At 37.4% G+C, this 18,896-nt stretch overlaps 2 protein-coding genes across 2 annotated transcripts in view; one reads left to right on the forward strand and one right to left on the reverse strand.

The window, feature by feature from the left end:
* The window catches only part of LOC129748388 (ATP-binding cassette sub-family G member 1-like), a 193,739-nt gene that overhangs the window by 123,802 nt on the left and 51,041 nt on the right, over positions 1-18,896 (reverse strand). The gene's annotated exons all lie outside the window — the stretch shown is intronic.
* On the forward strand, positions 4,227-8,915 carry LOC129741300 (uncharacterized). Its single transcript, XM_055733025.1, has one exon. The coding sequence runs from the start codon at positions 4,227-4,229 to the stop codon at positions 8,913-8,915; it is 4,689 nt and encodes a 1,562-aa protein (XP_055589000.1).

Genomic DNA, 18,896 nt, shown 5'->3' on the forward strand with positions numbered 1-18,896 from the left:
TTGTATGCAACTAAATTGCATACTGTATCAATGAACGAAACCTATAAATCAAGTATTTTTCTATCGAAAACTTCAATTAAATCAAGAATATTAAAAGTTAAATAACTCCCATCTTCCACAATTTCATTTTTGGGGGCATCCATTAATTACGTAACGCACCTAGGGGGGGGGGGCTAAGTTCGAGCGTCACGAATTGTGTCATAGGGGAGGGTGGAAGGTATGCTCATCGTTACGTAACGATTTTTTCCTTAAAAATTGCAGTAAAGTTTCTGAGATAGACTCCTAAAAATGTGTATGGAATATTCGTGAAATAACGGTTGGAAATCCAATTTTAGGTCGATTCACCCCCTAACATTTACTGTATTTTCTCAATTGATTCACATTTATTACTAAGTGGAGTATATTTTGCATAACAACAAAATATAGTAAATAAGGTAAATTAAGGTTGCCAGAATTTTTTCCACTCCTATCCGGGCCTAGCAATTCCGGGCATTTTTTCAAAAAAACCTGGCAAAATCCAGGCATGGATTTCAATTTTTCAAATCCAAAAACCGGGCAAAAGCCGGGCAAAATTTAGGTTTCATCTATATATATAATCTATATATATAAAAATGAATTTCTGTCTGTCTGTCTGTCTGTCTGTCGGTCTGTCTGTCTGTCTGTTCCCTATAGACTCGAAAACTACTGAACCGATATGCGTGAAACTTGGCAGATGGGGGTACTGGAGGCCGGGGAAGGTTCCTATAATAGTTTGGGTCCCCTCCCTCTTCCTGGAAGGGGGGAGGGGGTCATATAAATAAATGTGAGAAGTCTTTATAACTCGAGAACCGATCATGCAAATGGAACGAAATTTGGCATAAGAGTGTATTTCGGTACGAAGAATGTTTCTATGATGATTTGGTATCCCTCCCTCCATCCAGTGGGGAGAAAGGAAGGGGGGAGGGGGCCTACCTTACATTTTTTTTAATATCTGGAGGACAAATCAAGCAAATGGAACCAAATTTGGCATAGGACGGTAGTGGAATACGAAAAATGATTCTATGATTATTTCAGACCCCTCCCTCCTTTCAGTGGGGATTCAGGAAGGAGAGGAGGGGCCTTTAACCCCTTTTATATTACATAACTTGAAAACTATTCGAGCAAATGAAACCAAATTTGGCTTGGAAGGGTATTTGGGTACGATAAATAGTTCTATGAATATTTGGTACCCCTCCCTCCATTCAGTGAGGAGATAGAAAATGGGGAGGGGCTCCTTTACAATTTTCAGTATAGCTGGGAAACTAATCAAGCCAATGGAACTAAAATTTGGCGTAGGAAGGTATTTAATTACGAGAAATATTTCTATGATATCTGGAGAAACCCTCTGTTCTTCCAGTCGAAAAAACTTAAGGGAGGAGGGTGCTCCCTTACAATTTTTTACATCACTTGGATCCTTACCCAGCAAATGGAACGAAATATGGCTTGGGAGGGTATTTGAGCACAAGGAATATTGCAGTGGGGCGATAGGAAGGAGAGAGGGGTGCTTCTTTACAATTTTTCGCATAAATCGAGAACTAATCGAGCAAATGGAACAACTTTGGCATGGGAAAGCATTTGGATAGGTTTAACGGTTATTTGCTAATTTGAGATTTCATTCTTTTATAGCATTACTCGAAAACTAATAATGAAAACGAAACCAAATATGGCATGAGAGGGAATTCGAGCACGAGAAATGTTTTTCCCTTTCCTCCATTCAGTGGATCGATAAAAATGGGAAGAGAGTCACTCATTCATTTTTTAAATATGTCGATTACTTATCGAGAAAATGGAACCAAATTTTCATAGGAGCATATTTTTGTACGGGCAATTTTTTTTCGATGGTTTGAGACGCCCTTCTTTTGCCGGATAGTTAATAGAGGGTCACCTATTTTTCCAGTAACTCGAAAACTTATCGAGAATGGAGCCAAAATAACATGGTATTTGTATACAAGAAGTGTTTTTCTGCTGTTATGAGACCCCTCTTCCTTCCATTAGGGATATAGAAATAGGGAAGGGGGTATCTAACAATTTGAATAATAATTCAAGAACAAATAGGTAAAATAAGTGTCTCATGAAGTTATTTTGTTACAAAAAATCTTTCTTTGAGAGTTTGAGAGCCTCTTCACATTAAAAGGGAAAGCGAAGATTCCAAATATAAAAAAAATATTTGGCATAAGTTATAAACTTAAGAAGTAAAGAATTTTAAAATTGATTTGAAAATTTTGTGAAATAAATGAAAAGTTAAACAACTAGGTACCACAAATTTCAATAATTTTTGGAAAGTGTAGCAAAGCACACCGGGTCAGCTAGTTATATATAAAAGCAAACAAAAAATGCAAAAAGAAGGAAATTAATATGTTATTAATGTAATTGCAGACTTCCAACAACTTTTTGGAACACTTAAATATTTAAAGGTTTATAAAAGTAAATCAGCGAAATTATTTAAAACAAACGGTGAAAAATTCCATACCGTTAATCGATTTTGCTGAAAATACTCAAAAACTTTTTTTTTTTTTGGTTTCTTTGTGAAAATTGTGAAAAAATCCGGGCAATATCCGGACTTTTTTCACGATATCCGGGCAACCGGGCCGGACCGGACTTTCTCGAAATTTTGCATCAAATATCCGGGCAAACCCGGAGAAAACCGGGCAATCTGGCAAGCTTAAGGTAGATTATTAATGAACAAGCACAGAGCAACTCGAAATAATACAATCAATTTATTTTATCAGAGAATTATCATCAATGAGTACTAAGAAGTGAATTGGATAGACATCAATTCAGTTTTGAAAAACGTTATTAAAATTTATGAAATATCTTTTTTGAACTTCAAAAATTATTATTTTAAACATGAGAAGATGGGAGGGGGGGGGGAAATAACAGTGTTACGTAATTATCATAGGGGGGTACGTCGAAGCGTTACGATTTGTGACATACGGGGGGAGGGGGTAAAAAAGTGCATTTTTTGCGTTACGTAATTTATGGATGCCGCCTTTGATCTTGTAATCTTTAGGATATTTGAACTTTTTTTTCGAAACTTACATAAAATTCTTCAAACATTATTTCCACTTAAACTTCATAGGACAGCTACTTTACCTGAGTTTATATTGAACTCAATTAAAATTGTTATGCTATATAACATAACTTTGTTTGATGTTTGAGTTCACGTTAGACCAAGGTCAGATTGAAACGGGGGGGGGGGGGGAAGGAAGGGGGGGGGGGGGGCAATCGGCCCAAAGACATCAAACATCTATGTTAATGAAAATTGTTAAAAGCAAGCGAAAGGAATTAATTTGTAATAAGAAATTCAGTTAAAGGAAAATTAATAAATAATGATTTGTTTCTGTTACGGCACAAGGTGGTGCGATTGCGATTGGACTTTGATCCGATACCAGGTTTATCGCATCGTCATCAGTTATATCGAACTCAATTATATTGACCCTTCCCGAGCGAGCGCCCCAGCCTTTAAAACCCGGCCACAACAAAGTTGCAATCATCAATCAAAGTGCAACCAAACACCAGAATGTGGCCATTCTCATCGGAACCAGAAGTAAACGTGGAGAACAACATCTCCACACACAACGCGATCGGGTACTCGATCGACGCGTTGTTCGTGGTCATCATCATCATCATAATCATCGTTTGGCGATGGCGACGAAATGTGCGCCGTCTGCAGAAAATGGAAGAATTGGCGGCACGGCTCGCTCGGGAACGAGCCTCGAGTGATGTTTGAAACAAACGAATAAAATCAGTGCCAAGTTAGAATCGAGTGTGTTCGGTTGTGGACCGAAAGAAAATATCACAGCCCAGTGCAGTTCAAAGTTGGAACTCGTGTCATTCACTTGGATGACAACCCTTTGTGTGAAAATTCTCGTATTATGTTTAGACTTAACAGTTTACTTAACATTTTCTGGTGCCGAAACCCGGGAACAGTTCCCGTTGCAGCAGTTAGCCTTCACCACGTGGAGTCGCAAGAATTCTCACGGTCCATTCCAATCATCGCAGGCCCCAGCAGAGCCGAAGAATCGTTTGGTCAGCCGCTCGAAAAACTTCATCGCAGTTTTGCAGCCCAGCAGCAGCGAAGGATTCCGGATTTTCGCCCTCCAGTAGGATTACCGGTAGTTCCAGTCGGTGAGGTTAGGTTGAGCGCATGGTTTGTCATCGAACAAAGGTACGTGAACTTTTGATTGTTTTTTACTAAGAACGACGGAATGGCACCGCTCAAGAAGGCACCCAAGAGCATTAAATTAAAATCTTTGGTTCGCCGTCGTAGTAACATTATCGGTGCTGCCCAACTGATAAAACGCTTTGATGATGACTTTATTGAAGAACAAAGAGGGCAATTGCCGGTTAGAATTGAACGACTCGAAGAGTTATTTCGCGAATTCGAGCACATTCAAGACGAAATAGAAGATTTGGAGGATGAATTAGAAGAATTTTGTGATCAGCGTCGAGAATTGCATAACCTATATTACGAGTTGAAGTCATCATTGCAATCCAAATTATCTTCCGGACAATTCGCACATAACCCTACTTCTAACAATCAAACCGATTCAGCACCACCTATAGCAAATGTTCGACTTCCAGAAATAAGATTGTCGGAATTTTCTGGTGAATTTGGAAAATGGGAAGCCTTTCGTGATCTTTTTACGTCGCTTATTCACAACAACAGTTCCCTGCCAGCAGTGCAGAAAATGCATTACCTACGTGGTGCCCTAACTGGCGAAGCATCGCGCATTATATCGTCCTTGGAAATTTCGTCTGTGAATTATACTATTGCATGGAAGCTGTTGAAGGAACGATTCGAAAATTCTAACTTTTTGATTAAAATTCATATGGCAGGCCTTCTTTCTGCAACACCACTTAAGAAGGAATCATCATCTGGGCTTTCGGAACTGGCTGATGAGTTTGATCGTCATGTTCAGTTATTAGATAAACTTGAAAATCCTGAAGTTCACTGGAACTCTTTTTTGGTTGAACGTCTGAGCCAATGTCTTGATCCAGCTTCTTTGCGTGAATGGGAAACTACTAATTCGACTACGGTTCGACCCACTTATAAACAGCTTCTGGAGTTTATTCATAAAAGATCACGTCTTATTCAAACTCTAATGCTCTCCCAAAATAATCCTTCCCACTCCGAACCACCAAAACCAAGTAAGTCGCGCCTCACCACAGCCCACGTTGCCTCTGATAACATCCCAAGGTGTGTTTGCTGCAAAAGGGCACACTTTTTATTCCAATGTTCCCAATTTACAAATGACTTCACACCTCGTCAACGCTTTGAGATGGTGAAGAAAAATGGGCTATGCATCAATTGCATGAAGGGAACTCACCTCGCGAAGGATTGCTCCAGTGGGTCTTGTAAAACCTGCTCTAAAAAACACCACACTCTGCTGCACCTACCTCCATTCACACCACACGGGCAGCAGACCTCGCAAAGGGCAGCAATCCCTTCGCAAAGCTGCTTATCGCAGCTCGAGTCGTCGGCCGGTAGCTCAGCGCTTGAGCAGTCACACGCTTCACCACCCGCGAACTCGTCGCCCGCTTCTGATTCGATTCCTCCCACTTCGTCGCGTTTAACGTTAAATTCAGATTCACTACCTCCCACTACCGCCTGTCAAAGTGCTGAAGTTAAATCGAATTCTGGAAGTTTCGTCATGCTGTCAACTGCAGTGATCAAAGTTCTTGATGCTGATAACAAATACCAATTCGCCAGAGCACTACTGGACAGTGGCTCTCAACCAAGCTTTATTTCCGAGTCCCTCTGCCAGCGACTTCGGTTGAAACGAAATAAGCTTAACTCACCTGTAAGCGGTATTGGTCAATCATCCGTGAATGTCCACTTTGGCGTGACTTTGTCCATTGCTTCTCGCTTCGGGGGCTTCGAAACTAGCTTGCAGTGCCTTGTGCTTCCTAAATTAACGGTTGACTTGCCCAGTCATCACATTGATGTTACTCGTTGGCGCATACCTCGTCATCTGCCGCTTGCCGACCCTCAATTCAACATTCGCCAAGGTATCGACCTCATCTTGGGGGCGGAGTTGTTCTTCGACCTGTTACAACAACAGCGCTTCTCGTTGCCATCTGGGTACCCGTCGCTACAGAAGACCGTTCTGGGTTTCATCGTCTGCGGTAAGGTATCAGCTCCAGCCCCCCAACGAGATAACACTCTAACCAGCCATGTTTGTTCCGACGAAGCTCTTAACGTTCAACTTGAAAGGTTTTGGGAAGTAGAAAATTTCGACGATGGCAAGGCATTGACGACTGAAGAGCTGAGCTGCGAAGAGCACTTCAAGCAAACTGTGCAGAGAGATGATTCCGGAAGATATGTCGTTCGTTTACCCATGCGCACAGAGATGGTTTCGTTGTTAGGAGATTCGTACGCCGTCGCACTCCGTCGTTTCAAGTCAATGGAACGAAAGTTCACCGCAGATGAAACCCTTCGCCAAGCCTACGTCAATTTCATGGCTGATTACGAGAAGCTTGGACATATGGAGGTGAATCTTCGCGCGTCGTGTAGCCCACAGTTCTTTCTACCCCACCACGCCATCCATCGCCCTGGAAGCACCACTACGAAAATCAGAGTCGTGTTCGACGGTTCTTGTCGTGGTTCCACTCATTTGTGCCTTAATGATGTTCTCTACACTGGTCATTCCGTGCAACCAGCTTTGTACGCCACCGTTATTAACTTTCGAATGCCTCTCTACGTCGTTACTGCCGATATTGAAAAGATGTTTCGCCAAATTTGGGTCCACCCAGAAGATCGAAAGTTCCAGCAAATTCTTTGGAGAGCCAGGCCGTCAGAACCAATCAGCACGTACACACTCAACACCGTTACATACGGTCTCGCCAGTTCGCCATTTCACGCTACTCGAATTCTCGAACAGCTAGCTGCCGATGAAGGAAAATACTACCCATTGGCTGCCCAGATCTTACGAAACGGAACCTACATGGACGATATTCTCACAGGTCACAACGATCCGAAAACTCTCGAAGATAGCTGTCACGAACTCATCGAAATGCTCTCAAAGGCGGGCTTCGTTTTGCGGAAATTCGCCACAAACGACCAGTCAATACTGTCCAAAATACCATCCGAATTGTGGGAAATGAAAAACGTCTTGGAGCTAGACAGAACAGCCGCAATAAAAACCCTGGGTCTCCTTTGGTTTCCACATAGCGACAGCTTACGATTCAAGGTACCTGTCCTTCCGGAATCAAGCGGTATCACCAAGCGCATCGTAGTGTCGGAAATGGCGCAGTTATTCGACCCCCTGGGCTTGTTAAGTCCTGTAGTAATGCAAGCTAAAATGTTCGTGCAAAGGCTCTGGGCGGAGCATCTACCTTGGGACACAGAACTCGCAGAAGATCTCAGTAGTTGGTGGAAGCAATACCGTAGAACTCTCCAGCGGCTCCTGGATATCGAAATTCCACGCAGAGTGATAGGAAATACTCACCATCAATACACCCTCCACTGCTTCTGTGATGCTTCAAAGGGCGGTTACGGGTGTAGCATCTACGTCGTTTCGCCGGACTTGTCTGGAACGCTTCAGTCTCGCCTACTTACGTCGAAATCTCGCGTCGCCTCCCTGAAGGGTCATTCCATCCCTCGCTATGAGCTCTGTGCTGCACTGTTGGGAAGTCAGTTAGTAGACAACCTTCGTAAAACCACCGTTTACACGCAGCCGGCAATATTCTGGTCGGATTCGACAATTGTGCTTTATTGGATTAAGTCACCGTCACATAAATGGAAGGTATTTGTGTCAAATCGCATAGCCGAAATTCAGCGCCTCACGAAAGATTGTCAATGGAGGCATATACCAACGGAGTTGAATCCTGCCGACAAGGTTTCCCGAGGCGTTCTTGCGAGCGAGATTGTCGGAGACGAATTATGGTGGCATGGTCCGGGGTTTCTAACCTCCCCTGTAGAGCAATGGCCCGATTCGAAGGTTTGTGTGGAGAATTTTCCCGAGCAAGATTGCGAAGCACAAGTTGTGGTATCTCTTCACAGTCAATATCTTGAGACATCACTCATAGATCGAACGTCAGAACTTGCAAAGCTTTTAAAGATTGTGGCATTCTTCTATCGTTTTCACAATAATTGTCGTCTCGAAGAATCTAAGCGGTACAAAACTAGTCTCACACCTTCAGAAATCGATCACGCATTGAAAGTTCTCATTCGTATGGTACAAAGAAGTACCTTCCACCTGGAAATGCAGATTTACGATCTCAAACGTACATCTTCCTCAACTAAGACGGTCAGTTCGAAGTCCCCGCTAAAGAATCTGAACTTGTTCATGGACGAATTTGGCTTGCTCAGATTGAACAGTCGTCTTACAAATCGAAATGCTCCCTTCGACACCAGATGTCCAATACTACTGCCAGCCAAACATCGACTTTCCTGGTTGATTGCAAGATCGATTCACCTTCAAACATTCCACGGTGGACCTGGTCTGGTTCTTGCTACGCTGCGTCAGCGCTTTTGGCCGCTCCAGGGTCGAGTTCTAGTCCGAAGCATCGTTCGTCAGTGCATAACGTGCTTCCGCTGCAATCCAACGCGTAGTACCCAGATGATGGCACCTCTACCCGCAGTTCGCGTTACACCTGCTAAAGTCTTCGCATACACTGGACTAGACTACTGTGGGCCGTTCAACGTGCGTCCGTTAAGTGGGAGAGGCTCGTCGGTCAAAATGTACGTCGCGCTCTTCGTTTGTTTTGTGGTGAAGGCTGTGCACCTCGAAGTTGTGGCGGATTTGACGTCGGTCGCGTGCATCAACGCCATCAAACGCTTTGTGGCAACCCGCGGCCGAGTGTGCGAAATACACTGCGATAATGCGACCGCTTTCGTCGGGGCGGATCGTGAGTTGCGCGCGCTTCGTCGACAGTTCCTGCAGCAGTTTTAAACTCCGGATTGGGACAAATACAGCTTGGATAGTGGAATCACCTTTCGTTTCATCCCTGCCCGGTCACCACACTTCGGCGGACTCTGGGAGGCAGGAATAAAATCGTTCAAGTATCATTTCCGCCGTATCGTCGGACAAAAATCCTACAATGTCGATCACTTTCTAACTATAGTCACCCAAACCCAAGCTATTTTGAATTCCCGACCAATAGCCTCCCATCCTGATCATCCTCAAGACCTAGAGCCCTTAACACCCGGTCATTTTTTGATTGGGGAACCACTAATTTCTATCGCCGAACCAGATATAACTGATCTGAACCCAAATCGTCTCAATCGCCTGCAGGACATGAAACGAACTGTTCAAGATTACTGGCGCAGGTGGGCCAGAGACTACACGAGTCAGCTACACCAACGCAGCAAGTGGAAGCAGCCAAGTTCTAATGTCCAAGTTGGTCAATTAGTGCTTCTTCAACAAGACAACACTCCCGTTCTGCAGTGGCCTCTCGGGCGTGTCGAAAAAATATTTCCTGGTAACGATGGTCGAGTACGAGCGGTGCTGGTCCGCACAGCTCAAGGGCAGTACAAACGTGGGGTCACCGAAATCTCCATTCTTCCAATCGACCCAGACGAAGACGAAGGAAAGGTGACAACTGACGAAGGTTTATCGGAAGAAACACAGTTGAACGTGGCAGTTCAACGCCGGCCGGAATGTTAATGAAAATTGTTAAAAGCAAGCGAAAGGAATTAATTTGTAATAAGAAATTCAGTTAAAGGAAAATTAATAAATAATGATTTGTTTCTGTTACGGCACAAGGTGGTGCGATTGCGATTGGACTTTGATCCGATACCAGGTTTATCGCATCGTCATCAGTTATATCGAACTCAATTATATTGACCCTTCCCGAGCGAGCGCCCCAGCCTTTAAAACCCGGCCACAACAAAGTTGCAATCATCAATCAAAGTGCAACCAAACACCAGAATGTGGCCATTCTCATCGGAACCAGAAGTAAACGTGGAGAACAACATCTCCACACACAACGCGATCGGGTACTCGATCGACGCGTTGTTCGTGGTCATCATCATCATCATAATCATCGTTTGGCGATGGCGACGAAATGTGCGCCGTCTGCAGAAAATGGAAGAATTGGCGGCACGGCTCGCTCGGGAACGAGCCTCGAGTGATGTTTGAAACAAACGAATAAAATCAGTGCCAAGTTAGAATCGAGTGTGTTCGGTTGTGGACCGAAAGAAAATATCACAGCCCAGTGCAGTTCAAAGTTGGAACTCGTGTCATTCACTTGGATGACAACCCTTTGTGTGAAAATTCTCGTGTTATGTTTAGACTTAACAGTTTACTTAACAATCTATCTCTTGAAATAAATGTCTTATGGCAATTTGTTCTGATGAGGTTAGCGTGGTCCTACAAAAACCAGTTTTTTCTTTATATCTTTTCAGAGTGAAATTTTACCAAAATACTTGTTAGACCACATTTTAGATAATCATCATGCTCATCTTTTGTGGAAAACGGATTACAAAACTTTGTTTCTGTTTTTAAATTATTAGGCAATTTGTGTTGAATAATCACTCTTTTTGTGCTACGATAACTGCAAATGGAGCAAGCTGAAAATTTTATCCTTGATTGCATTTAAAAAAAACGAACACAAACATATACAGGATCTCAATGAAACTTGATGTTTCCTCGAAGAGATTCATTTTTCTTAACTCTAAGCGTTCATCTTTCGAGGATATGATGGAGAGCATCTTACAAATGCTAAAACCGCCAACCCACAAAAAGTGTAATATGTATGCCGTGACCGGGATTCGATCTCATACCCGCTGGCTTAGAAGACTTGAAGGCTATCCTCTACGCCACGGGCTGCGTCAAAAGTTTATATTACTGTTTAAAATTTATATTACAGTTTTTACAAAATCAAAAACCTGGAGCGATTAATCGTTGTTTGAAGTTAAATAAAAATTACTAAAATCTCTAGAAAAATATAGAAATTGGATCTGTGTTCTTCTAGAACTCAGAATCAACTGGACCGATTGATATGAAAGTTGGCATAAAGTGGTTTTTTGACTAAATAACTGTTTCAGTGAAGTTTAGAGTCCCTCCTATCTAGAAGAGAGAGGGCTCTCATACAAAATAATCAGAAAATACAAATATATTGATTTTTTTATTGTAAACTTTCTTGTTAACAAAAAAAAAGTAACAGCGAACTTAAAACAAACTGCCCGGTTTGAGTTTTCTGTTTTTATATTAATGTAAATAAATGAAGGAAAAACGGACATGAATTTAACAATTTTCTGGCAACTGGGCTTGACTGTAGTTTGCTAAACTTGTCCATTTTAGTTTGAAAACCTGGGCACCCGGGGCCAAATAAATCCGGGAAATGTGGACCAGGATCCCAAAAAAATCTATGCTTTTGCGAAAAAAAATTCTGCCCTATGATTTTGCTCAAAAATTTTATGATGTTTTCTGTGATGCTAAATTTTACCGAAGCCGAAATTTGTTTATTTGGAAATCGAATCAAATCAATTTTCAGGCAATTTTTTGAAAATAGAACAAATTTTGAAAAATCTACGAATATTTCTAACATTTTGTGCTCTGTAACACAGACTCTGCGTTGCCCAGAAATTTGCCCAAAATTCAGGGAAATACCATGTGGGCTTATTTTGCGAATCGAGTGACGTGACTTAAAAAATTTCATATCGTTTTGCTGGCTTTTAAGACTATTTATAGTCTCTCTAGCATCGAAATTTTCGTTCGGATGAGCTGTTATTGGCCCTCAGAGCGCATCGATTCACAAATTTCTTTTCTGAGGCATTTTCTGTAGTCAGGACGAATTCGTGAAATCTCGTGAATCACGTCACTCGAGTCGCAGAATAAGCCCCACAGTACCGTTCATAATTGTATAGGAATTGGAAACACGAGTACTGTCAATTGGACTTTGAACTTCCATAACCTTCCAGGCTCAAAGAGGCTCCTCTCCACTTACTATCTTCCTGCTGAAAAAAGGGAGAGCTCTCAAATGAACATAAAAATATATCTTGTGCCCAAATACCTTTCCAGAGCCTTTAATACCAGACAGACGGACGGACAGACAGACAGACAGACAGATAGACAGGCATTCACTAGGCCTTCCTTAAATATGTTCCTTATATTGATGATATTTTTTGATCAAACTTTCAACATTCTATAGAAATTGCACTTTTAGATTCATGCCTGAAATATTGTACCTTGCGTAACTTTTAAACCTTATCGATGGGATCAAAAGTTACTCAAGGTACAATATTCCAAAAGTTTCAGACAAGCTACCAAATTTGGCATGGGATATTATTAAAGTAAAATAAATGTTTCTGTGAATCTTTGGTATTCCTCTCTCCTTCCAGTGAGGAGATAGGAAGAAAGAGGGGGCTCCTTCCCAGCAAACATTTTTTAGGTATATTTCTCAACAATTTTGTTATACGTTTCATAAACATTATAGAATGATCGTATGAAACTCGAAAAAACAGCATTTACCTACCAAAGTGGAGGTACATATTTTCAAATTCTGACTTAAGCGATAAGAGTATAAGAATTGGACGATATCCGACAACTTATTCATACAAACTGGAAGAATGCAATATTTTCTGCTTTTGTCATTGGACAATTCTTGCAAATACACTATCTGATTTTTAGCAATCTGTTTGCATTGCTGATTGCAGAGAGAACAACAAATCTGTTTTCTCATCTGACACACGCGGGAGATAAAAATGAACGAAATCGTCTTCAAAATCTGCAAACATCGCGAACTTTTTATCATATCCGATTTAAACCATTTATTCTTATGACCTTTTACTTGCGTTAGTTGGAATTACGGTTCACAGTAACATTTTTAATGACTTGAGTTATCATTTTTAATTCGATTTTATGTTTGCTGGGTTTACAATTTTTTTTGCATAACTTGAAAACTTATCAAGCAAATGAAAAGAAATTTGGTATGGGAGAGCATGTGATACAAGAAGTAGTTATATGATTATTTGAAATCCCTCCGATGTGATGGGAAGGGTGAGGGAGGCTCCCAAACAACTTTTTGCACAACTCTAGAACTTATCTTAGAAATGGAACACAAAAAAAGAGAAATGTTGCTTTGAGTTACCATCTTTCTTCCAAGTAGTACATTAGAAGGGGGAAGGTGCATTTATAAAATTGGGTTAGCATACCTTGAGAGATAATCAAGCGAATGTAATCCAATTTGGCATATTTGGGTACGAGATATGTTTTAAAGATTGTTATGAACCTTTTTGCCCTGCAGATAGGAGAGGGGAGGAAAGAAGAAGGTTTCTTATAATTTTGTAGTATCGCTTGAGAACTTATCAACCAGTGAAACCAAATTAAAAATGACAGGGTTTTTGGTATCGAAAAGATGGATATGATTATTTGAAACGCCTATCTCCTTCAGGATGTGAAGGTTTGGAAGAGAAAAAAGGGGGGAGGGCTCATACATTTTTTGTATCATAAATCGTGCACTTACCAATCAAAAGGGCCATCTTTATATTAGGTTTACTACCTATAAAGTTAATTTTGAAATTGTATTAATGATACTTTTTTATTTGAGAAATTCTGCTAACTTCTTAGTTGTGGATTTCAGCTTATAAAATTTTCTTCAAATTTATTATTTTTCAGATGGCCGCATACTTAAGTTCACCTTATGCATAAGATTATGAGCCTTATGATATTTGTCAATTTTCCCTTACTTTCTCGTCACGGTCCCTTGAACAATCTTTTTGTTTCCGAAGCACCCTTCGAAGTAGGAAGAAATTTCTACAACAGAGCAATTCTCTCGAAAACTTCTGCAGGTGACACTTCACAGGAACCAGGAACAATGACCAGCTTTAGGGACAGCATCAGAAAATTGTCCTGTTTTTTGTTTCCGGCCGGCAGTCAAAATTTGGTGCCCATCCTATCATTGAGGAAGAATGCATCCAAATTGGGAAGGAAACAAGTCCACTTGAGAAATTTTCCTCTCCGGAAGCAGCATCATTCAAATCTTCAACGTCTTCAAGTTTTGGTGCTGCTTTTGCCTGTTTGAGGTCAAGTGGACGCACTTGAGCTTTTTGAACCCCAATGTCCGTCACATTTTTTTTTCTGAAGAAAGTCAACCAAGTGGCAAACATTTTACAATTAATTTCTTGCTCGAATGGTGATTTTGATATTCGTTGCACTTCATGACTAGAAATAAAACAGCTATAGCACTGTCAAAATCGACTTTCAATTTAAAAAAATGGAAATTTAATTGGGAGTGAAACGGTACATATATCTGCAGAACTGTTGGTGGATTCTAGCTTTAATTATTTTTTGAAACTACGATTTTTGCAGAGCATAAAAGTGTATTGGATATTTTTCGGGTATCATCAAATAGCAGTTCTAATCTTCCTGTTCCATTTAAGAAATTTATCTTCACCTACGATAAACCCACTTCTGAAACTTGTTCCGCGTCTTTCGAAATCCCATTCATTGCTCGTTAAACTAACAAACTTCGCCATGTGGTTGGGAATTCGTCCACCAGAAATTGTAAACAAAGCTGCTGCTGGCTTGTAAACTTTGTAAGCCAGCTGTCTTCCTTCAAGGAGCAGCAGAAGCAGCAGCAAGAGTTGAGTATTATGTACATTTTATTAAGAACCTGGTCACAAATATGGAGCTTAATGTAACCGACAGACTGGTGAGCTTCTCCGGAACGACCAAAATGGGGAAAATTTCTTCCCCTTTCATGTATGCATACATACAAACTATCATTGATAGACGAGACCCGACGACCTGCAAACCTGGAATACAAAAGTTGAATGAATAAATTTAAATATGTGACTTTATTATTCCATACACCCAGATTTATAATAATTTCACACATGTTACACGACCCACTGGGCCAGCACCCCTGTCTCTGAAGAGGAACCTATACATTCATTCATAACTTCAGGAAGCTGCACCCGACCGGAAGTGGCTCTGAATGGCAGAGGAACAACTTTGGCAGGTAGGAGCCGACATGTTTCTCGGAAAAAGCTCGCGACTCCAAATTACCATTATGCAGTTCCTGTGCACAGTTGAACACATGTGAGCTGCCAATGCGATGGGACAATTTCTGGCTCATGGTTCAGTTCAAAACATTCAGCAGTCAAAAGCTGAAATTCAAGCATTGTATCGAGTATAAATTTAAAAAAAAATTTCAGTAGAATTAAAAGCCAATTTTGACACTTTTGACAATTGTAAATTTAAACATTGTAAATACAGTGAAAATTATAAAAAAATTACAAAAATGACAAAAATGACAAAAATGACAAAAATAACAAAAATGACAAAAATGACAAAAATGACAAAAATGACAAAAATGACAAAAATGACAAAAATGACAAAAATGACAAAAATGACAAAAATGACAAAAATGACAAAAATGACAAAAATGACAAAAATGACAAAAATGACAAAAATGACAAAAATGACAAAAATGACAAAAATGACAAAAATGACAAAAATGACAAAAATGACAAAAATGACAAAAATGACAAAAATGACAAAAATGACAAAAATGACAAAAATGACAAAAATGACAAAAATGACAAAAATGACAAAAATGACAAAAATGACAAAAATGACAAAAATGACAAAAATGACAAAAATGACAAAAATGACAAAAATGACAAAAATGACAAAAATGACAAAAATGACAAAAATGACAAAAATGACAAAAATGACAAAAATGACAAAAATGACAAAAATGACAAAAATGACAAAAATGACAAAAATGACAAAAATGACAAAAATGACAAAAATGACAAAAATGACAAAAATGACAAAAATGACAAAAATGACAAAAATGACAAAAATGACAAAAATGACAAAAATGACAAAAATGACAAAAATGACAAAAATGACAAAAATGACAAAAATGACAAAAATGACAAAAATGACAAAAATGACAAAAATGACAAAAATGACAAAAATGACAAAAATGACAAAAATGACAAAAATGACAAAAATGACAAAAATGACAAAAATGACAAAAATGACAAAAATGACAAAAATGACAAAAATGACAAAAATGACAAAAATGACAAAAATGACAAAAATGACAAAAATGACAAAAATGACAAAAATGACAAAAATGACAAAAATGACAAAAATGACAAAAATGACAAAAATGACAAAAATGACAAAAATGACAAAAATGACAAAAATGACAAAAATGACAAAAATGACAAAAATGACAAAAATGACAAAAATGACAAAAATGACAAAAATGACAAAAATGACAAAAATGACAAAAATGACAAAAATGACAAAAATGACAAAAATGACAAAAATGACAAAAATGACAAAAATGACAAAAATGACAAAAATGACAAAAATGACAAAAATGACAAAAATGACAAAAATGACAAAAATGACAAAAATGACAAAAATGACAAAAATGACAAAAATGACAAAAATGACAAAAATGACAAAAATGACAAAAATGACAAAAATGACAAAAATGACAAAAATGACAAAAATGACAAAAATGACAAAAATGACAAAAATGACAAAAATGACAAAAATGACAAAAATGACAAAAATGACAAAAATGACAAAAATGACAAAAATGACAAAAATGACAAAAATGACAAAAATGACAAAAATGACAAAAATGACAAAAATGACAAAAATGACAAAAATGACAAAAATGACAAAAATGACAAAAATGACAAAAATGACAAAAATGACAAAAATGACAAAAATGACAAAAATGACAAAAATGACAAAAATGACAAAAATGACAAAAATGACAAAAATGACAAAAATGACAAAAATGACAAAAATGACAAAAATGACAAAAATGACAAAAATGACAAAAATGACAAAAATGACAAAAATGACAAAAATGACAAAAATGACAAAAATGACAAAAATGACAAAAATGACAAAAATGACAAAAATGACAAAAATGACAAAAATGACAAAAATGACAAAAATGACAAAAATGACAAAAATGACAAAAATGACAAAAATGACAAAAATGACAAAAATGACAAAAATGACAAAAATGACAAAAATGACAAAAATGACAAAAATGACAAAAATGACAAAAATGACAAAAATGACAAAAATGACAAAAATGACAAAAATGACAAAAATGACAAAAATGACAAAAATGACAAAAATGACAAAAATGACAAAAATGACAAAAATGACAAAAATGACAAAAATGACAAAAATGACAAAAATGACAAAAATGACAAAAATGACAAAAATGACAAAAATGACAAAAATGACAAAAATGACAAAAATGACAAAAATGACAAAAATGACAAAAATGACAAAAATGACAAAAATGACAAAATGACAAAATGACAAAAATGACAAAAATGACAAAAATGACAAAAATGACAAAAATGACAAAAATGACAAAAATGACAAAAATGACAAAAATGACAAAAATGACAAAAATGACAAAAATGACAAAAATGACAAAAATGCCAAAAATGACAAAAATGACAAAAATGACAAAAATGACAAAATGACAAAAATGACAAAAATGACAAAAATGACAAAATGACAAAATGACAAAAATGACAAAAATGACAAAAATGACAAAAATGACAAAAATGACAAAAATGACAAAAATGACAAAAATGACAAAAATGACAAAAATGACAAAAATGACAAAAATGACAAAAATGACAAAAATGACAAAAATGACAAAAATGACAAAAATGACAAAAATGACAAAAATGACAAAAATGACAAAAATGACAAAAATGACAAAAATGACAAAAATGACAAAAATGACAAAAATGACAAAAAATGACAAAAATGACAAAAATGACAAAAATGACAAAAATGACAAAAATGACAAAAATGACAAAAATGACAAAAATGACAAAAATGACAAAAATGACAAAAATGACAAAAATGACAAAAATGACAAAAATGACAAAAATGACAAAAATGACAAAAATGACAAAAATGACAAAAATGACAAAAATGACAAAAATGACAAAAATGACAAAAATGACAAAAATGACAAAAATGACAAAAATGACAAAAATGACAAAAATGACAAAAATGACAAAAATGACAAAAATGACAAAAATGACAAAAATGACAAAAATGACAAAATGACAAAAATGACAAAAATGACAAAAATGACAAAAATGACAAAAATGACAAAAATGACAAAAATGACAAAAATGACAAAAATGACAAAAATGACAAAAATGACAAAAATGACAAAAATGACAAAAATGACAAAAATGACAAAAATGACAAAAATGACAAAAATGACAAAAATGACAAAAATGACAAAAATGACAAAAATGACAAAAATGACAAAAATGACAAAAATGACAAAAATGACAAAAATGACAAAAATGACAAAAATGACAAAAATGACAAAAATGACAAAAATGACAAAAATGACAAAATGACAAAAATGACAAAAATGACAAAAATGACAAAAATGACAAAAATGACAAAAATGACAAAAATGACAAAAATGACAAAAATGACAAAAATGACAAAAATGACAAAAATGACAAAAATGACAAAAATGACAAAAATGACAAAAATGACAAAAATGACAAAAATGACAAAAATGACAAAAATGACAAAAATGACAAAAATGACAAAAATGACAAAAATGACAAAAAATGACAAAAATGACAAAATGACAAAAATGACAAAAATGACAAAAATGACAAAAATGACAAAAATGACAAAAATGACAAAAATGACAAAAATGACAAAAATGACAAAAATGACAAAAATGACAAAAATGACAAAAATGACAAAAATGACAAAAATGACAAAAATGACAAAAATGACAAAAATGACAAAAATGACAAAAATGACAAAAATGACAAAAATGACAAAAATGACAAAAATGACAAAAATGACAAAAATGACAAAAATGACAAAAATGACAAAAATGACAAAAATGACAAAAATGACAAAAATGACAAAAAT

This window comes from Uranotaenia lowii, chromosome 2 (genome assembly GCF_029784155.1).
Source record: "Uranotaenia lowii strain MFRU-FL chromosome 2, ASM2978415v1, whole genome shotgun sequence".
Lineage (NCBI taxonomy): Eukaryota > Metazoa > Arthropoda > Insecta > Diptera > Culicidae > Uranotaenia > Uranotaenia lowii.